This window comes from Papio anubis, chromosome 7 (genome assembly GCF_008728515.1).
Source record: "Papio anubis isolate 15944 chromosome 7, Panubis1.0, whole genome shotgun sequence".
In the NCBI taxonomy this organism is placed as follows: Eukaryota; Metazoa; Chordata; class Mammalia; order Primates; family Cercopithecidae; genus Papio; species Papio anubis.
The window spans coordinates 46,467,646-46,489,036 of record NC_044982.1 but is presented as its reverse complement, the minus strand read 5'-3'; the positions used below and the strand labels follow the sequence as shown (position 1 = coordinate 46,489,036).

At 39.0% G+C, this 21,391-nt stretch overlaps 1 protein-coding gene across 9 annotated transcripts in view; it reads left to right on the top strand.

Annotated features, from left to right (window-relative positions):
* LRRC9 (leucine rich repeat containing 9) overlaps positions 1-21,391 on the top strand; it is a 138,996-nt gene that overhangs the window by 108,615 nt on the left and 8,990 nt on the right. For 8 of the 9 annotated variants that reach the window (XM_009211639.4, XM_009211635.4, XM_031669127.1 and 5 more), the window contains one exon: positions 18,875-19,015. In XM_009211639.4, coding sequence (XP_009209903.1) covers positions 18,875-19,015 — 141 coding nt within the window. Of the gene's footprint in view, positions 1-18,874; positions 19,016-19,673; positions 20,569-21,391 lie in introns of those variants that run through there. The other variant, XM_031669131.1, reaches the window with a different exon arrangement.

The following is a 21,391-nucleotide window of genomic DNA, read 5'->3' as shown; positions in this document are numbered from 1 at the left end:
ATGATTAGACTCAGGTTGTGCATTTTGGGGAGGGATATTGCAAAGGTGGATGTTGCATTCTCCATGTATCTGTCATACAATTTTAATTTGTCCTATTCACTGTGATCACTTGATTGAAGTGGTGTTTGCCAGATTTTTCTGCTGTAAAGTTACTCTTTGCCTCTTTATTTTTTTTGCCTTCTGTGGCATCATGTACTTTATTTTTTATATATATATATATATATATATATACTTTAAGTTCTAGGGTACATGTGCACAACGTGCAAGTTTGTTACACATGTATACATGTGCCATGTTGATGTGCTGCACCCGTTAACTCGTCATTTACATTAGGTATATCTCCTAATGCTATCCCTCCTCCTTCCCCACACCCCACGACGGGCCCTGGTGTGTGATGTTCCCCATCCTGTGTCCGAATGTTCTCATTGTTCAGTTCCCACCTATGAATGAGAACATGCGGTGTTTGGTTTTCTGTCCTTGTGATACTTTGCTCAGAATGATGGTTTCCAGCTTCATCCATGTCCCTACAAAGGACACAAACTCATCCTTTTTTATGGCTGCATAGTATTCCATGGTATATATGTGCCACATTTTCTTAATCCAGTCTATCATTGATGGACATTTGGGTTGGTTTCAAGTCTTTGCTATTGTGAATAGTGCCACAATAAACATACGTGTGCATGTGTCTTCATAGCAGCATAATTTATAATCCTTTAGGTATATCCCCAGTAATGGGATGGCTGAGTCAAATGGTATTTCTAGTTCTAGATCTTTGAGGAATCGCCACACTATCTTCTACAATGGTTGAACTAGTTTACAGTCCCACCAACAGTGTAAAAGCATTCCTATTTCTCCATATCCTCTCCAGCATCTGTTGTTTCCTAACTTTTTAATGATCACCATTCTAACTCGTGTGAGATAGTATCTCATTGTGGTTTTGATTTGTGTTTCTCTGATGGCCAGTGATGATGAGCATTTTTTCATGTGTCTGTTGGCTGCATAAATGTCTTCTTTTGAGAAGTGTCTGTTCATATCCTTTGCCCACCTTTTCATGGGGTTGTTTGATTTTTTTCTTGTAAATTTGCTTAAGTTATTTGTAGGTTCTGGATATTAGCACTTTCTCAGATGGGTAGATTGTAAAATTTTTCTCCCATTCTGTAGGTTGCCTGTTCACTCTGATGGTAGTTTTTTTTTCTGTGCAGAAGCTGTTTAGTTTAAATAGATCCCATTTGTCAATTTTGGCTTTTGTTGCCATTGCTTTTGGTGTTTTAGTCATGAAGTCCTTGTCCATGCCTATGGCCTGAATGGTATTACCTAGGGTTTCTTCTAGGGTTTTTATGGTTTTAGGCCTAACATTTAAGTCTTTAATCCATCCGAATTAATTTTTGTATAAGATGTAAGGAAGGGATCCAGATTCAGCTTTCTACATGTGGCTAGCCAGTTTTCCCAGCATCATTTATTAAATAGGGAATCCTTTCCCCATTTCTTGTTTTTGTCAGGTTTGTCAAAGATCAGATGGCTGTAGAAGTGTGGTATTATTTCTGGGGGCTCTATTCTGTTCCATTGGTCTATATGTGTGTTTTGGTACCAGTACCATGCTGTTTTGGTTACTATAGCCTTGTAGTATAGTTTGAAGTCAGGTAGCATGATGACTCCAGCTTTGTTCTTTTGGCTTAGGATTGTCTTGGCAATGTGAGTTCTTTTTTGGTTCCATATGAACTTTAAAGTAGCTTTTTCCAATTCTGTGAAGAAAGTCATTGGTAGCTTGATGGGGATGACATTGAATCTATAAATTACCTTGGGCAGTATGGCCATTTTCACAATACTGATTCTTCCTATCCATGAGCATGGAATGTTCTTCCATTTGTTTGTGTCCTCTTTCATTTTGTTGAGTAGTGGTTTGTAGTTCTCCTTGAAGAGGTCCTTCACATCCCTTGTAAGTTGGATTCCTAGGTATTTTATTCTCTTTGAAGCAATTTTGAAGGGGAGTTCACTCATGATTTGGCTCTCTGTTTGTCTGTTATTGGTGTATAGGAATGCTTATGAATTTCACACATTGATTTTGTATCCTGAGACTTTGCTGAAGTTGCTTATCAGCTTAAGGAGATTTTCAGCTGAGACGATGGGGTTTTCTAAATATACAATCATGTCATCTGCAAACAGGGACAATTTGACTTCCTCTTTTCCTAACTGAATACCCTTTATTTCTTTCTTCTGCCTGATTGCCCTGGCCAGCACTTCCAACACTATGTTGAATAGGAGTGGTGAGAGAGGGCATCCCTGTCTTGTGCCGGTTTTCAAAGGGAATGCTTCCAGTTTTTGCCCATTCAGTATGATATTAGCTATGGGTTTGTCATAAATAGCTCTTATTATTTTGAGATACATCCCATCAATACTTAATTTATTGTGAGTTTTTAGCATGAAGGGCTGTTGAATTTTGTCAAAGACCTTTTCTGCATCTATTGAGATAATTATGTAGTTTTTGTCCTTGGTTCTGTTTATATGCTGGATTACATTTATTGATTTGCATATGTTGAACCAGCCTTGCATCCCAGGGATGAAGCCAGCTTGATCGTGGTGGAGAAGCTTTTTGAAGTGCTGCTGGATTCGGTTTGCCAGTATTTTATTGAGGATTTTTGCATCGATGATCATCAGGGATATTGGTCTAAAATTCTCTTTTTTTGTTGTGTCTCTGCCAGGCTTTTGTATCAGGATGATGCTGGCCTCATAAAATGAGTTAGGGAGGATTCTCTCTTTTTCTGTTGATTGGAATAGTTTCAGAAGCAATGGTACTAGCTCCTCTTTGTAACTCTGGTAGAATTCGGCTGTGAATCCGTCTGGTCCTGGACTTTTTTTGGTTGGTAGGCTATTAATTATTGCCTGAATTTCAGAACCTGTTAGTGGTCTATTCAGGGATTCAACTTCTTCCTGATTTAGTCTTGGGAGGGTGTATGTGTCCAGGAATTTATCCATTTCTTCTAGATTTTCTATTTTATTTGCATAGAGGTGTTTATAGTATTCTCTAATGGTAGTTTGTATTTCTGTGGGATTGGTGGTGATATCCCCTTTATCATTTTTTATTGCATCTAGTTGATTCTTCTCTATTTTCTTCTTTATTAGTCTTGCTAGCAGTCTATCAATTTTGTTGATCTTCTGAAAAAACCAGTTCCTGGATTCACTGATTTTCTGCAGGGTTTTTTGTGTCTCTATCTCCTTCGGTTCTGCTGTGATCTTAGTTATTTCTTGCCTTCTGCTAGCTTTTGAATGTGTTTGCTCTTTCTTCTCCAGTTCTTTTAATTGTGATGTTAGGGTGTCTATTTTAGATCTTTCCTGCTTTCTCTTGTGGACATTTAATGCTATAAATTTCCCTCTACACACTGCTTTAAATGTGTCTCAAAGGTTCTGGTATGTTGTGTCTTTGTTCTCATTGGTTTCAAAGATCATCTTTATTTCTGCCTCCATTTTGTTATGTACCCAGTAGTCATTCAGGAGCAGGTTGTTCAGTTTCCATGTAGTTGAGCTGTTTTGAGTGAGTTTCTTAATCCTGAGTTCTAGTTTGATTGCTCTGTAGTCTGAGAGACAGTTTGTTATAATTTCTGTTTTTTTTTTGTTTTTTTTGTTTTTTTTTTGAGACGGAGTCTCGCGCTGTCGCCCAGGCTGGAGTGCAGTGGCGCGATCTCGGCTCACTGCAAGCTCTGCCTCCCGGGTTCACGCCATTCTCCTGCCTCAGCCTCCTGAGTAGCTGGGACTACAGGCGCCCACCACCGCGCCCGGCTAATTTTTTGTATTTTTAGTAGAGACGGGGTTTCACTGTGGTCTCGATCTCCTGACCTTTTGATCCGCCCGCCTCGGCCTCCCAAAGTGCTGGGATTACAGGTGTGAGCCACCGCGCCCGGCCAATTTCTGTTCTTTTACATTTGCTGAGGAGTGCTTTACTTCCAATGATGTGGTCACTTTTGGAATAAGTGTGATGTGGTGCTGAGAAGAATGTATATTCTGTTGATTTGGGGTGGAAAGTTCCATGTCTATTAGATCTGCTTGGTGCAGAGCTGAGTTCAATTCCTGGATATCCTTGTTAACTTTCTGTCTCGTTGATCTGTCTAATGTTGATAATGGGGTGTTAAAGTCTCCCATTATTATTGTGTGGGAGTATAAGTCTCTTTGTAGGTCTCTAAGGACTTGCTTCATGAATCTGGGTGCTCCAGTATTGGGGGCATATATATTTAGGATAGTTAGCTCTTCTTGTTGAATTGATCCCTTTACCATTATATAATGACCTTCTTTGTCTCTTCTGTTCTTTGTTGGTTTAAAGTCTGTTTTATCAGAGACTAGGATTGCAACCCCTGGTTTTTTTTTTTTTTTCTTTTTTTGCATTTCCTTGGTAGATCTTCCTCCATCCCCTTATTTTGAGCCTATGTGTGTCTCTGCCCGTGAGATGGGTCTCCTGAATACAGCACACCAATGGGTCTTGACTCTTTATCCAATTTGACCATCTGTGTCTTTTAATTGGAACATTTAGCCCATTTACATTTAAGGTTCATATTGTTATGTGTGAATTTGATCCTCTCATTATGATGTTAGCTGGTTATTTTGCTCGTTAGTTGATGCCATTTCTTCCTAGCATTGATGGTCTTTACAATTTGGCATTTTTTTTGCAGTAGCTGGTACTGGTTGTTCCTTTCCATGTTTAGTGCTTCCTTCAGGAGCTCTTGTAAGGCAGGCCTGGTGGTGACAAAATCTCTAAGCATTTGCTTGTCTGTAAAGGATTTTATTTCTCCTTCACTTATGAAGCTTAGTTTGGCTGGATATGAAATTCTGGGTTGAAAAATACTTTCTTTAAGAATGTTGACTATTGGCCCCCACTCTCTTCTGGCTTGGAGAGTTTCTGCCAAGAGATCCACTTTTAATCTGATGGGCTTCCCTTTGTGGGTAACCTGACCTTTCTCTTGGCTGCCCTTAACATTTTTTCCTTCATTTCAACTTCGGTGAATCTGGCAATTATGTGTCTTGGAGTTGCCCTTCTTGAGGAGTGTGTTTGTGGCATTCTCTGTATTTCCTGAATTTGAATGTCAGCCTGCCTCGCTAGGTTGGGGAAGTTCTCCTGGATAATATCCTGAAGAGTGTTTTCCAACTTGGTTCCATTCTCCCTGTCACTTTCAGGTACACCATTTGGACGTAGATTTGGTCTTTTCACATAGTCCCATATTTTTTGGAGGCTTTGTTCATTTCTTTTTACTCTTTTTTCTCTAAACTTCTCTTCTCGCTTCATTTCATACATTTGCTCTTCAATCACTGATACCCTTTCTTCCATTTGATCAAATTGGCTATTGAAGCTTGTGCATGTGTCACATAGTTCTCGTGCCATGGTTTTCAGCTCCATCAGGTATTTTAAGGACTTCTCTGCACTGTTTATTCTAGTTAGCCATTCGTCTGATCTTTTTTCAAGGTTTTTAGCTTATTTGTGATGGCTTCGAACATCCTCCTTTAGCTCGGAGAAGTTTGTTATTACCAGTCGTCTGAAGCATTCTTAACTCATCAAAGTCATTGTCCTTCCAGCTTTGTTCCATTGCTGGCGAGGAGCTGCATTCCTTTGGAGGAGAAGAGGCACTCTGATTTTTAGAATTTTCAGGTTTTCTGCTCTGGTTTCTCCCCATCTTTGTGGTTTTATGTACCTTTGGTCTTTGATGATGGTGATGTACAGATGGGGTTTTGGTGTGGATGTCCTTTCTGTTTGTTAGTTTTCCTTCTAACAGTCAGGACCCTCAGCTTCAGGTCTGTTGGAGTTTGCTGGAGTTCCACTCCAGATCCTGTTTGCCTGGGTATCACCAGTGGAGGCTGCAGAACAGCAAATATTGCAGAATGGAAAATGTTGCTGCCTGATCTTTCCTTTGGAGGAATGATCATACAGCTTCAGAGGGGCACCCAGCTGTAATAGGTGTCAGTCGGCCCCTACTGGGATGTGCCTGCCAGTTAGGCTACTCAGGGGTCAGGGACCCACTTGAAGGGGCAGTCTGTCCGTTCTCAGATCTCAAATTCCATGCTGGGAGAAGCACTACTCTATTCATAGCTGTCAGACAGGGACGTTTAATTCTGCAGAAGTTTCTGCTGCCTTTTTGTTCAGCTATGCCCTGCCTCCAGAGGTGGAGTCTACAGAGGCTTCCTTGAGCTGTGGTGGGCTCCACTGAGTTCGAGCTTCCTGGCTGCTTTGTTTACCTACTCAAGCCTCAGCAATGGTGGACGCCCCTCCGCCAGCCTCGCTCCTGCCTCGCAGGACGATCTTAGACTGCTGTGCTAGCAGTCAGCAAGGCTCCATGGGTGTGGCACCCTCCAAGCCAGGTATGGGATATAATCTCCTGATGTGCCGTTTGCTAATACCATTGGAAAAGCACAGTATTAGGCTGGGAGTGTCCCAATTTTCCAGGTACCGCCTGTCATGGCTTCCCTTGGCTAGGAAAGTGAATTCCCCAACCCCTTGCACTTCCCAGGTGAGGCGATGTCCCACCCTGCTTTGGCTCACACTCCGTGGGCTGCACCCTTTGTCTGACAAGCCCCAGTGAGATTAACCCAGCACCTCAGCTGGAAATGCAGAAATCACCCATCTTCTTCTGTGTTGCTAACACTGGGAGCTGTAGACTATAGCTGTTTCTATTCAGCCATCTTGGAACCTCCCACATATTGTCATTTTAACAATATTATTTATGCCAATCCATGAGCATAGAATATATTTCCTTTTTTCTGTGTGTCTGCTTCTATTTCTTTCATCAGAGGTTTACAGTTTTCCTTGCATAGATCTTTCACTTCTTTGGTTAGACTGATTCCTAGGTATTTTATACTTTTCGTAGCTATTGTAACAGGATTGCTTTCTTGATTTCATTTTCCGATTGTTTGCTGTTGACATATATAAATCCTTTTGATTGTTGCATGTTGGCTTTGTATTCTGCAACTTAACTGAATTCATTTATTAGCTCTTAACAGTTTTTTGGGGAACCTTTGGGCTTTTCTAAGTATAGGATCACACTGTCTGCAAACAAGGCTTATTTTACTTTTTCAGTTTGGATGCCCTTTATTTCTTTCTCTTGTCTAATTGCTCCGGACAGTACTTCCAGTATTATATTGAAAAAAAGCAGTAAAAGTGGGCATTCTTGTCTTGTTCCAGTCTTTAGAGCAAAGGCTTTCAATTTTTCCCCATTCATTATGCTGCTAGTCATGGGTTTTTCATAGATGGCCTTTATTATCTTGAGGTATGTTCCTTCTATACCCATTTTGATGAGTTTTCATTATGGATATTGAATTTTATCAAATGCCTTTTTGGCATCTATTGAAATAATCATATGGCTTTTGTTCTTGATTCTGTTAATATGGTATAACATGTTTATTGATCTGCATATGTTGAGCCATCCTTGCATCCCTGAGATGAATCCCACTTGATAATGGTGAATGATCTTTTTAATGTGTTGTTACATTTAGTTTATTAGTATTTTGTTGAAGATTTTTGCATTTGTGTTCATCAATTATATTAGCCTGTAGTTTTCTTTTCTTTTCTTTTCTTTTTTTTTTTCCGCCTTGCCTTGTTTTGGTATCAGGGTAATAATGCTGGCCTTGTAGAATGAGTTTGGAAGTATTCCTTCCTCTTCAATTTTTTAAAAGGGTTTAAGTAGTTGGTATTAGTTCTTTTTTAATGTTTGGTAGAATTCATCAGTGAATTCATCATCCAGACAGATCATCCAGACAGAACGTCAATAAAGAAACAGTAAAGTTAAACTATACACTAGATCTAACAGGCCTGACATTTATAAACATTTCACCCAACTGCTTCAGAATACACATTCTTTTCAACAGCACATGGAACATTTTCCATAATAGACCATATCTGAGGCTACAAAACATGTTTGTAGAAATTCTGAAAAGCAAATAATATCAAGTATCTTCTTGGATCACAATGGAATAAAACTAGAAATCAATAACAAGAGGAACCTTGGAAAATACACAAACATATGGAAATTAAACAATATGATCCTGAAGGACCAGTGGGTCAATGAAGAAGAGAATTAAAAATTTTACTGAAACAAATGAAAATGGAAATAAAACATACCAAAATATATGGGATTATGGCAAAAGCAGTACCAACAGGAAAGTTTATTGCAATAAATGCCTATATCAAAAAAGTTGAAAGGCTTCAAAAATAAACACCCTAATGGTGTGCCTTACACAACAAAAAATGCGAGAACAAGCCAAGCCCTAAATTAGTAGAAGGAAAGAAATAATAAATATCAGAGCAGAAATAAATGAAATTCAGGCTAAAAACAGAAGATCAACAAAACAAAAAGTTGTTTTTTCAAAATATAAACAAAATTGACAAACCTTTAGCTAGACTAAGAAAAAGAGAAGACCTAAACAAATAAAATCAAAAATGAAAAAGAAGATGTAATAACTGAGACCTCAAATACAAAGAATTATTGAGAGTATTATGAACTATACTCTAATAAATTGGAAAACCTAGAAGACATGGATAATGTCTTCTTGAATGCATACAACCTACAAAGATCGAATCACGAAGAAATAGAGAACCTCAACAAACCCAATAACAAGTAATGAAATAGAGGCTGTGAAATAGTCTCCCATAAAAGAAAAGCCCAGCCCTTTGCCCACTTTTTAATAAAGTTGTTTGCTTTTTTCTTGTAAATTTGTTTAAGTTCCTTGTAGACTCTAGATATCAGACCTTGGTCAGATGGATAGATTGCAGAAATTTTCTCCCATTCTGTAGGTTGTCTGTGCACTCTGGTGATAGTTTCTTTTGCCATGCAGAAGCTCCTTAGTTTAATTAGACCCCATTTTCCAATTTTTGCTTTGGTTGCAATTGCTTTTGGCATATTTGTCACAAAACCATTGCCTGTGCCTATGTCCTGAATGTTATGGCCTAGATTATCTTCCAGGGTTTTTATAGTTTTGGATTTTACATTGAAGTTTTTAATCCATCTTGTGTTAACTTTTGTATAAGGTGTAAGGAAGGCATCCAGTGTCCATTTTCTGCATATGAGATAGCCAGTTCTCCAAGCACCATTTATTAAATAGGGAATCCTTTCCCCATTGCTTGCTTTCGTTGGGTTTGTCAAAGATCAGATGGTTGTAGGTGTGCAGTCTTATTTCTGAGTTCTCTATTCTGTTCCATTGGTCTGTGTGCCTGTTTTGTACCATATCATGCTGTTTAGGTTAGTGTAGCCTTGTGGTATAGTTTGAAGTCAAGTAGCATGATGCTTCCAGCTTTGTTCTTTTTCCTTAGGATTGTCTTAATTATTTGGGCTTTTAAAAAAAATAGTTTCCTCTAATTCTGTGAAGAATGTCAATGGCAGTTTAACAGGAAGAACACTGAATCTATAAATTACTTTTGGTGATATGGCCATTTTCATGATATTGATTCTTCCTATCCATGAGCATGCAATGTTTTTCCATTTGTTTGTGTCCTCTCTGATTTCCCCGAGCAGTGGTTTGTAGCTCTCCTTGAAGAGGTCCTTCATATTCCTTGTTAGCTGTATTTCTAGGCACTTTATTCTTTTTGAAACAATTGTGATTGGGAGTTCCATTCATGATTTGGCTCTCTGCTTGCCTGCTGTTGGTGTATAAGAATGCTAGCTTTTTTGCACATTGATTTTGTATCCCAAGACTTTGCTGAAGTTGCTTATCAACTTAAGAAGGTTTCGGTCTGAGATTATCAGGTTTTTCTAGATACAGGATCATGTCATCTGCTAACAAAGATAGTTGGAATTCCTCTCTTCCTATTTGAATACCATTTATTTCTTTCTTTTGCCTGATTGCCCTGGCCAGAACTTCCAAAACTATGTTGAATAGGTGTGGTGAGAGACTGAAGAAGGATAGAGACATGATAACTTGTCTTGTGTCAGTTTTCAAGGGAAATGCTTCCAGCTTTTACCCATTCAGTATGATATTGGTTGGGAGATTATAATATATGGCTTTTATTATTTTGAGGTATATTCCTTCAATAACTAGTTTATTGAGAATGTTTAACATGAAGGGATGCTTAATTTTATCAAAGGCCTGTCCTACATCTATTGAAATAATTATGTGATTTTTGTCTTTAGTTCTTTGCATGTGATCAGCCACATTTATTGATTTGCATGTGTTGAACCAACCTTGAATCACAGGGATGAAGCCAACTTGATCATGATGGATAAGCCTTTTGATGTGCTGCTGGATTTGGTTTGCCAGCATTTTATTGAGGATTTTTGCATCAACAATCATCAGAGATACTGGCCTGAAGTTTTTTTGTTGTTGTTGTATCTCTGCCAGATTTTGGTATCAGGATGATGCTGGCCTCATAAAACGAGTTAGGGAGGAGACCCTCCTTTTCTATTTTTTTGGAATAATTTCAGTAGAAATGGTACCAGTTGTTCTTTGTACCTCTGGAATTAAGCTGTAAAGTTGTCTGCTCCTGGACTTTTTTTGGTTGTTAGGCTATCAATTACTGTCTCAATTTCAGGACTCACTATTGGCCTATTCAGGGATTCAATTTCTTCCTAGTTCAGTCTTGGGAGGGTGTACATATCTGGGAATTTATCCATTTCTTCTAGATTTTCTAGTTCGTGTGCACAGAGGTGTTTATAGTATTCTCTGATGGTTGTGGGGTCAGTGGTGATATTCCCCTTATAATTTCAGATTGTGTTTATTTGATTCTTCTGTCTTTTCTTCTTTACTAGTCTAGTTAGCAGTCTATTTTATTAATTTTTTCAAAAAAACACCACCTGGATTTCTTGATTTTTTTAAGGGATTTTCATGTCTCTTTCCTTCTTCAGTTCTGCTCTGATCTCAGTTATTTATTGTCTTCTGCTAGCTTTGGGGTCTGTTTGCTCTTGGTTTCTAGTTCTTTTGGTTGTGAAGTTGGGTTGTTAACTTGAGATCTTTCTAACTTTTCGATGTGGGCATTTAGTGCTATAAATTCCCCTCTTAACACTGCTTTATCTGCCCCCAGGGATTCTGATACATTTCAAATAACTTCTTGATTTCTGCCTTAATTTTATTATTTACCCAGCAGTCATTCAGGAGCAAGTTGCTCAATTTCCATGTAGTTGTGTGGTTTTGAGTGAATTTCTTAATCTTAAATTCTAATTTGATTGTATTGTGATTTGAGAGACTGTTATTATTTCAGTCCTTTTGCATTTGCTGAGTAGTGTTTGACTTCCAATTATGTGATTAATTTTTGAGTAAGTGCCATGAGGCAATGAGAATGTATATTTTGTTGTTGGGGGCTGAAGAGTTCTGTAGGTATCTATCAGATCCACTTAATCCAGAGCTGAGTTCAGGTCCTGAATATCTTTTTTAATTTTCTGTCTCAGTGATCTGTCTAAAACTGTCAGTGGAGTGTTAAAATCTCCCACTATTATTGTGTGGGAGTCTAAGTCTCTTTATAGGTCTCTAAGAACTGCTATGAATCTGGGTGCTCCTGTATTGTATGACTATATATTTAGGATAGTTAGCTCTTCTTGTTGAATTGAACCCTTTACCATTATGTAATGCTCTTCTTTGTTGTTTTTTTATCTTTGTTCTTTTAAAGTCTGTTTTGTCAGAAGCTAGGATTGTGACACCTGCTTTTTTCTGTTTTCCATATGCTTGGTAAATTATCCTTCATTCCTTTGTTTTGAGCCTATGTGTGTCTTTGCATGTGAGATGGATCTCTTAAAGACAGCATACCAATGGGTCTTGGTTCTTTATCCAGCTTGCCATTCTGTGTCTTTTAATTGGGACATCTAGACTATTTATGTCTAAGGTTAGTATTGTTATGTGTGAATTTGATTCTGTCATCATGATGCTGGCTGGTTATTTTGCAGACTTGTTTATGTGGTTACTTCATAGTGCCACTGGTCTGTGTACTTCAGTGTGTTTTTGGAGTAGCTGATAATGGTTTTTCCTTTCCATATTTAGTGCTTTCTTCAGGAGCTCTTGCAAGGCAGGCCTGGTGGTGACAGTTCCCTCTGCATTTGCTTGTCTGCAAAGGATCTCATTTCTCCTTTGCTTATGAAACTTAGTTTGGCCAGATATGAAATTCTAGGTTGGAAATTCTTTTATTTAAGAATGTTGAAGATTGGCCCCCAATCTCTTCTGGTCTGTAGGATTTCTGTTGAAAGGTATGCTGTTAGTCTGATGGGCTTCCCTTTGTAGGTGACCTTGTCTTTTTCTCTGGCTGCTCTTAACATTTTTTCTTTCATTTTGACCTTGGAGAATCTGATGATTATGTGTCTTGGGGTTAATCTTTTCATGGAGTATCTTACTGGGGTTCTCTGAATTTCCTAAATTTGAATGTTAGCCTGTCTTGCTAGGTTGGGGAAGGTCTCCTAGATAATATCCTGAAGTATATTTTCTAACTTGGTTCCAGTCTCCCTATCTCCTTCAGATACCCCAGTCAGTCATAGGTTCAACCTTTTTATATAATCCCATATTTCTGGGAGGTTTTGTTCATGCCTTTTTATTCTTTTCTCTCTAATCTTTTCTGTCATTTTATTTTATTTTATTGGAGACAGAGTCTCACTCTGTCACCTAGGCTGGAGTGCAGTGGCACAATCTTGGCTCACTGCAACCTCCACCTCCTGGGTTCAAGTGATTCTCCTGCCTCAGCCTCCTGAGTAGCTGGGATTACAGGCAAAACCACCATACCCAGCTAATTTTTGTATTTTTAGTAGAGACAGGTTTCACCATGTTGGCCAGGCTGGTCTCGAACTCCTGACCTCAGGTGATCCACCCTCCTTGGCCTCCCAAAGTGCTGAGATTACAGGCATGAGCCACCATGCCTGGCCCTCTCTTATTTCAGAAAGATAGTTCTCAAGCTCTGAGATCCTTTCACTGCCTGGTCTATTCTGCTATTGATACTTGTGATTGCATTGTAAAGTTCTCATGTTGTGTTTTTCAGCTCTATCAGGTCAGTTACGTTTCTCTCTAAACTGACTATTCTGATTATCAGCTCCTGTATTGTTTTATTATGTTTCTTAGCTTCTTTGCATTGGGTTACAACATGCTCCTTTAGCTCAGCGAAGTTCGTTATTACCTTCTGAAGCCTACTTCTATCAATTCAGCCATCTCAGCCTCTGCCCAGTTCTGTGCCCTTGCTGGTTATTTAGTGTTGTGATCATTTGTAGGAGAAGAGGCACTTTGGCTTTCTGTGTTTTCAATGTTTTTGCGTTGATTTTTTTCTCTTTTCTAGGGGCTTATCTACTTTGATCTTTGAGACTGCTGACCTTTGAGTGGGGCTTTTGTGGGGTCATTTTTGTTGATGTCGTTGTCTGTTTGTTCTTAACAATCAGGCCACTAATTATTAGGAAACATAGGGCTGCTGCAGTTTGCTGGGGGTGCACTCCAGACCCTAATTGCCTCCATTTTTCCCATGCCTGGAGGTATATCCAGTGAAGGCTGCAAAACAGCAAAGATGGCAACCTGCTCCTTCCTATGTAAGCTCCATCCCAGGGTGGTACTGACCTGTTGCTGGCCCAAACGCACCTGTAGGAGGTGTCTGGAGAACCCTGTTGGGACGTCTCACCCAGTCAGGAGGAACAGGATCAGGGACACACAGGAATAGTCTGGCTGCTTTTGGTACAGCCAGTGTGCTGCATTGGTGAGAGACTCTTCCTTGTCTGGACCTCCTGGACTCTCCAGAGCCAGCAGGCTGGAAAAGCTGAGTCAACCAAACAACAGAGACACTGGCTGACTCTCTCCACAGGAGCTCCATCCTAAGGAGAGATCAGGGTTCAGTGCTTATATGTAAGCCTGGCTGGAGTGACTCAAGGCCCCCCACAAGGGGGTCCCACCCAGTCAGGAAGAATGGATCAGGGTGCTCCTTAAAGAAGCAGTCTGAGCATCATCTTGCAAAGCAGGTGTGTTGCAGTTGGGGGGAACCCTCCTTGTCCAGACCACCTGGACTCTCCAGAGATGGCGGGCTGGAACGCTGAGTTGACCAAACCACAAAAATGGCCACCACCCCTTCCCAAGCTGCCTCTGGTTTCAGGCAGACTCACCTTTCCCCCAGGAACTGCCTCTGGTTTCAGGCAGACTCAGCCTATTGCCCTTGGCTGGCTGGAATTCTAAGCCAGTGGGTCTTAACTTACGAGGTGCCATGAAACTGAGGCCTGCAGACTGACACTGCTTGGCTCCCTGGATTCAGCCCCCTTCCTAGGGGAATGTACAGACAGATCTGCTGCCTTGCCAGAATCCCGACTCTGGAGTATATAAAACTCCTGGGTCTCTGTGCCTAAGTAGCTACTCTGGCAAGACTCCACACTGCTCTGTGTAGCAGACCCAAAGCCCTGGAGACATGAGCTCACAAGGGGATCTCCCCATCTGTGGATTGCAAAGATCCATGGGAGAAGCATGGTTTCCTGGGCATGATGGCACACTCACCGCTTCCCTTGGCTGGGGATGGGGGTTCATTTGGCTCTGTGCCACTCCCATGTAGGCTGTCACCCCACCCTGCTTTTCTTTGTTCTCCATGGATTCAGTTGATTGCCTAGTCGGTCCCAGTGTGAGAACCTGGATATTTCAGTTGAAGGTGCTGAGTTCACTCACTGCTTTCACTCTTCTCTGTGAGTGCTGCAGACCGCAGCTGCTTATCAGCCATCTTGGCCCACATTCAGGTCTTTTTTCTATATCCTTTCCACCACTGTATGCCTTTTAATTGGAACACTGAGATCATTTACAGTCAGTGTTATTATTCATATTAAGAACTTACTACTGCCATTTTGTTGCTTGCTTTCGTTGTTTTGTAACTCCTTCCTTTTTTACTGTCTTCCTTTGTGGATAAGTGATTTTCTTCTTTTTTAGTTAAGTGTTTTAATTTGTTGCTTTTATTTTTAATGAATCTGCTATAGGTTTTTGCATTGTGGTTACCATGAGCTTAAAAAAATTATACATATAACAAGTTATTTTAAACAGATGACAACTTATCTGAGAAGATAAATAATAGGAATGACCGGGTGTGGCGGCTCACACCTGTAATCCCAGAACTTTGGGACGATGAGGCAAGTGGATCTCCTGACATCAGGAGTTCAAGACCACCCTGACCCAACATGAAGAAACCCTGTCTCTACTAAAAATACAAAATTAGCCAGGCATAGTGGCACATGCCTGTAATCCCAGCTACTTGGGAGGCTAAGGCAGAAGAATCACTTGAACCCTGGAGGCAGAGGTTGCAGTGAGCTGAGATCATGCCATTGCACTCCAGCCTGGGCAACAAAGGCAAAACTCTGTCTCAAAAAACAAAAACAAAAACAAAACAAACAACAAAAAACCTAGGAAAAAAAAAACAGAAACAAAGGAAAAAAACACACAAAAATTCTACACAACTCTATTCTCTGGCCCCCTAAATTTTAACTTTCTTTCAATTTACATGTTTTCATTTTGGGATTTTTGTTTTTTGGTTTTTTTTGTTTTTTGTTTTTTTTTTTTTGAGATGGAGTCTGGCTCTGTCACCCAGGCTGGAGTGCAGTGGTGCGATCTTGGCTTACTGCAACTTCCACCTCCCAGGTTCAAATAATTCTCCTGCTTCAGCCTCCTGAGTATCTAGATTTGGTCTTTTGAGGCAATTTTCTATATCTCGTACATGGTCTTCATTCCTTTTCATTCCTTCCCCTGCCCTGCCCCACTCCTGTAAATTTTCAAATAGCAAGTCTTTGAACTCATTGATTCTTTCCTCTGCTTGGTTATTCTGATGTTGAGAGCCTCTAAAGAGGTTTTCAGTTCAGCAAATTTATTTCTTAGTTCTAAGATTTCTATTTGATATTTTTTAATTATTTCAATTCCTTTGTTAAATTTTTCTGATAAATTTCTAAATTGCTTTTCTGAGTTATCTTGGAGACTACTGAATTTTCTTAAAATTACTATTTTGAATTATTGGTCAGAAGCTCGCAAATCACCATCTCTTTAGGGTCAGTCACTGGATTTTTGCTTTATCCTTTTGGGGAAGTCATGGGTCCCTGTCTACTATTGTTTCTTGTGAGTATACATCTATGTCTTTGCATTGAAATATTAGTTATCTATTCCAGTTTTCTCTGTCCAGCTTGTTTTGCTTTTTATTAAATATATTTGTTTAGCAAATCTTCACTGTTAGGTTGCTGCCTGCCTTTTGGTTCTGGGTGGGGTGGCACTTTAAGGCCAAGTTCACCTCAGCTCTAGTAACTGGTCAGAGCACTGCCTATCTCAAATGAGGGGCATCCCAAAGGGATTATCCTGACAGTGTGGGAAGGCTTTTTAGGAGCTTGTGACAGGGGACCAGGGGAATGTACCTCCTGCAGCCACTTTTATTTGGCATCTACTTTGGCTAAGTTACAGAGCAGAGTTTCTGGGCTGGGGATGGTAGTCTTGCCTCCCCTGTTTGTCTCTGCCTATTCTCAGAGATATTTCTCCCTTCAGGCAGTCATGATGCTACCCACAGGTTAACACAATGACAGGTCTCCTGCTAGGGAGCCCGAGAAGATGGAGAAGCTGACTGATCACCTCCATTTTACTTTTTCCAGGGTATAAACCATGAGTTAAGGGCAGATTTTCTATGCAGTTGGTGTCTGGCAGGATTCCGTGGAGGGGTAGGGGGGCAAGAGGCATCATGTATGTGGAAGGCTGGTTCTCCTGCCATCTACTAAGAGTTTTTCCACTTCTCTGTGGCCCCGGGAACTGTCTTATCCTCATTCTTGAGCTCTGGGTTGTTGCTGGTGAAGATCTCAGCACTGTATATTTGTTTTCTGTTTTTTATTGGGGGTGAGAAGCCAGCTTGCCTCTTTGCTACCATTTTGGAACCAAAATCCTCTTGTGAATTTTTGAAATGTTCATCATATTCATGTTTTTGTCACCTTTTTAATACCTAAAATTGTCCATTTTTCTTTCTTTTTTATCGTTGATGAATCCTGCTACAGGCTTGTCTATTGTAATAGTTTATTTAAAGAGCCATATTTTGGCTTCATCAAGTGTGTTATTATTTTGTTTTCTATTTCATTAATTTTCACTCTTTATTATTACCTTCTTTTACTTTGAGTTTGCTTTTCAAAAAAATTATTTTTGGGGGGATGGTGAGACAGGAAGATCTCTTGAGGGCAGGAGTTTGAGACCAGCCTAGGCAACATAGCGAGATTTGTCTCCACAAAAAATTTCAAAATTAGCCAGGTGTGGTGGTGTGCAGCTGTAGATCTAGCTACTTGGGAGGTTGAGGTGGGAGAATCACTGGAGTCCAGAAATTCGAGGTTACAGTGAACTGTGACTGTATCACTGCACTTCAGCCTGGGCAACAGGGTGAGACCCTATCTCTTTAAAAGAAAGAAAGAAAGAAAGAAAATGAAAGGGAGGGAGGGAGGGAGGGACGGAAGGAAGGAAGGAAGGAAGTCAGTCTTAAGTAGGATACCTAGCTCATTAATTTTCAGTTTCTTTTCAGAATCAGTCAATACATTTTAGGTTATAAACTGCTGCTTTAGCAACATCCTAAAAGTTTTGATATGTAATATTTTACTGCTTCTTATTTCTTAAAATCTACTTCCCAAAGCATTTCTTCTTTAACTCATGAGTTACTGAGGGAGACGTGAGTGTCTATATTAATTTCAAATCTATAGAGAATTTCTAGTTATCATTGTTGTTTATTTCTAATGTTATCATAATTTAGTCAGAGAAAACAATCAGAGGAAAACATAAATTTCTTGGTATTTATGAAATCTGTGGTCTAGAATCCAATCAAGTTTTTTTTTTTTTTTTTACTCGATTTTATGTATTAGCGATCTTTCTCCATTACTGTATATATAATCTACTATATTCTTTTTTTTTAAGATAGTTTATTCATACTTTCTGGATAGTTTCTTTCTTATTCTGTTTCTTTTTGTTTGCTGCATACTATCTGTGTCAGCAATCCCAAAGATCACCCTATGATCACAGATTTGCTAGGGGGACTCATGGGACTCAACATATAATTGTACTCATGGCTAAGACTTATTACAGTGACATAATAAGGATACACAGCCAGATGATAAGGGAAGGAGACACAGGGAGATTCTGGAGGAATCCATGGACAGGCTTTCTTATGCTCCTTCTCTTCCACAAGGAGTCACACAGAGCACACTCTTCACACAGCGAGAAAAATGCTGCAACTTGTATGTTATGTTTTTGCCCAAGGTAGTCCATTAGAGACTCAGCATTCAATGATTTTGTTGGGGGATGGTTACACAGGCACCCTTTTCCTATCATGTACAAAAATTCCAGACCCCAGAAAGAAATGAGGTAGAGCATAAATCATATTGTTCGTATTAATAGTCCAGGCACAGTAAACTCCCCTTATCAATTAAGGAATGGTGGGAACACTCACAAAACACCAAATACCTAACACCAGCAACAGCTGTCCTTGCAAGCAGACCCTTCTGAAGTTAACAACCTCAAGCCAACTTTGTTATATCCCTCTCAAATTTTTAGAGTAGGTTGATACTATGAAGAGATGGATCATATAGTTCAGTAGGTGTGTGTTGAATTAATAGATTCAGTAGGTGTGTGTTGAAATAGATAGTGCCTGTGGGAAAATATAAGTTTCAAAATAGTTACTTTTAAGTGAACTTCCCTAATGTAATCCTATTCATGAGTTTGGATTGCCTGTAGTTAGTGAACAATACTGTTACTTTAAAAGGAGGCTGAACCTCTAAATGGTAGTCATAATTTTAAAAAGAATTATTTATTTGACATAATAGGAAATTGAGTAATTTTTCAAAAAGGTAGCTCATTATCTGTAGCATCTATTACTATAAGTTAGCTATTATTTGTCCTCTTTGTTGCCTATGTTAAATTTCCTTCTCTATACAGGTTAATCTTTGAAATAGAAGTTTTATGGGAATAAATTGTTATGTTTAACTTTATTCAGATTTGTAGAAAAATGCTACATCGCCACATGCTCATATTTCGACTGCCTAACTTACAGATGTTAGATGGAAGTCCTGTGAATTCAGATGATAGGGCAAAAGCTGAATTTCACCTCGCTGAACTACAAGCAAAGAAAAATTCGGTAATAATTATATTATTTACAATTTTCCTTCTGAAGCACATTAATTATTAGTAAATGAACATTTTAGTATATCTTTTGATTCAAATGTTTAAACCTATGGTGTTTTTGATGAGGATGATCTTAGTATCTATTTAGTGATTACTATCAAAGGCAGCTTGATTTGGTGAATAGAGCATGCGTGCACACACACACATACACACACATACATATATAAGTCAGGGAACATCCTTTTCTTAATAGCATACTTCATACTCTGACATAAGGGAAGTTATTTAATATTTGTATGCTCAATATGTCAGATGATGCTAGAACATAGGAAACTATAACATATCACTTTCATAAATAGAAACTAACAATAAAACTATCTCCATTTAGGCACACAGAAAGGGAAGGAAGGAATTCTGAATTCAACTCTCTGGATTGGTGTAGTTTATCTAAGAAAGGAGATGTGTCCCTCTATCTGTGTGTTTTGTCAGGATAATTGGGCTTTTTACTCAGGAGCCCTAAAATGTATCTGATCATGGTAGGAAAGAGATTAAAAGAGAGAAGAAATAATAAAAGCATGTCATTTGAAAATTCCGTCTTTGACCACCTAGTTTCTTCATGACCATCTTCTAAAGACTAAATTTAACACAGAAAATCTATGGTTTTTGAACAGAGAGGTCACATTGTTAGAATGCTGTGGTTTGAGAAAAAAAGAGGCTGGAAGGGGAAGGGAAACCAGCTAAGAGGCTTTTAAAATAATCCAAGAGAGATGTTATGAAGACCTGGACCACAGTAGAGAATATAAATGAATCTCTGATGTAAGTGAAAACCAGAAACCAAGGACATTAGAGTCCATGAACAGAGGTGACTTTAAAAACATTATACTGAATAGGAAAGAGCTAGGACTACCATACATGCTCTAACGGACTTTCACTGAACTCACCAGATTAATTCCAGTGACACTCCCAATTCTAGAACACACTCAACTTTTGATACTTGAGGCTCCTCTCTAGTCCACTTCTGCCTTCAGCAGTACATTCATATACTTATCAAGAGCTAACTGTATGTCAGTTCTTTTTATTCTAAACAAACACAGGAATTCTAAGTGCAAGTTTTAAATTATTATTTCTATTTGTCTATGAAAACCAAATGGAATACTTTGGAAAGTCTGGATAAAGAGCACTCTCTGTCTCCTCACCCCTTCCAACACCCTCCCCCATAGGATCAAATTAGATGTGGGAGAAAAAAACAAAATATGAAGAAAATGATAAAGATGCAGAGAAAACATGTAAGGAAATTATTTTTAAAAGCTAGACAAATTCAAAGTTCGGATCTTTTCCACATGCCTTTAAATTCTCACTACTTTAAAGAAACCAAAACTGGAAATTGTAGACAAAATAAGATTATGATGTCTCCAAAAACAATCACATAAAAAATACCAATCAAGGGACCCTTGCCTACAGAAAAAGCCTTGGTCCTTCATCAAAAGATTGATGAATGCATGTACTTTTACATATATTTTTTAAGATGAATATCAATTAGACAATGATTCCCCTACTTTTTTTTTTTTTTAGACGAAGTCTCGCGCTGTTGCCAGGGCTGAAGTGCAGTGGCATGATCTTGGCTCACTATAACCTCTGCCTCCCGAGTTCAATTGATTCTCCTGCCTCAGCCTCCCGAGTAGCTGGGACTACAGGCATGTGCCACCATACCAGGCTAATTTTTGTATTTTTAGTAGAGATGAGGTTTCACCATGTTGGCCAGGCTAGTGGCAAACTCCCGACCTTGGGCAGTCCACCCACCTTGACCTCCCAAAGTGCTGGGATTACAGGCTTGAGCCACTACACCTGGCCCCCTTACTTTTTTATTAACTCTTTTAAAATAATCTTGACATTTTTTGATTAACCAAAGGGCTTCTATTATAGGTCAAAGTGGCTACAGAGACTTGTGTGACTTAAAAAGTTGTACAATGTTTTAAAAAGATTATTTAGTTTAGGCAAAGGAAATTGATTCATTTATGGACTATATCTACAAATTTTTTTCTAAAAACTATGGTTTCCAAAAAGAAATTTAGCCACTGATCTATATTATGTAACAAAAAAAGTGCATCATTTAATGCCATCTACTCAAATCCTTGTCACAGGCCCCAGTCTTTCAAAAGAGAGCAAATGGTCAAATAAAATTTAGTTCAGTGATTTAAGATGATTTCTTTCCTTTTCCCTTTTTTATATTCCTGAAGCAGGTCACTTCTTGAAAAATGTATGCCACCTGTATTAGTTTCATATTGCTGCTACAACAAATTACCACAAATTTAGTGGCTTAAAATAACATACTGTCTTACAGTTTTGAAGGTCAGGAGTCTGAAAACCGGTATTAAAGGACTAAAATTAA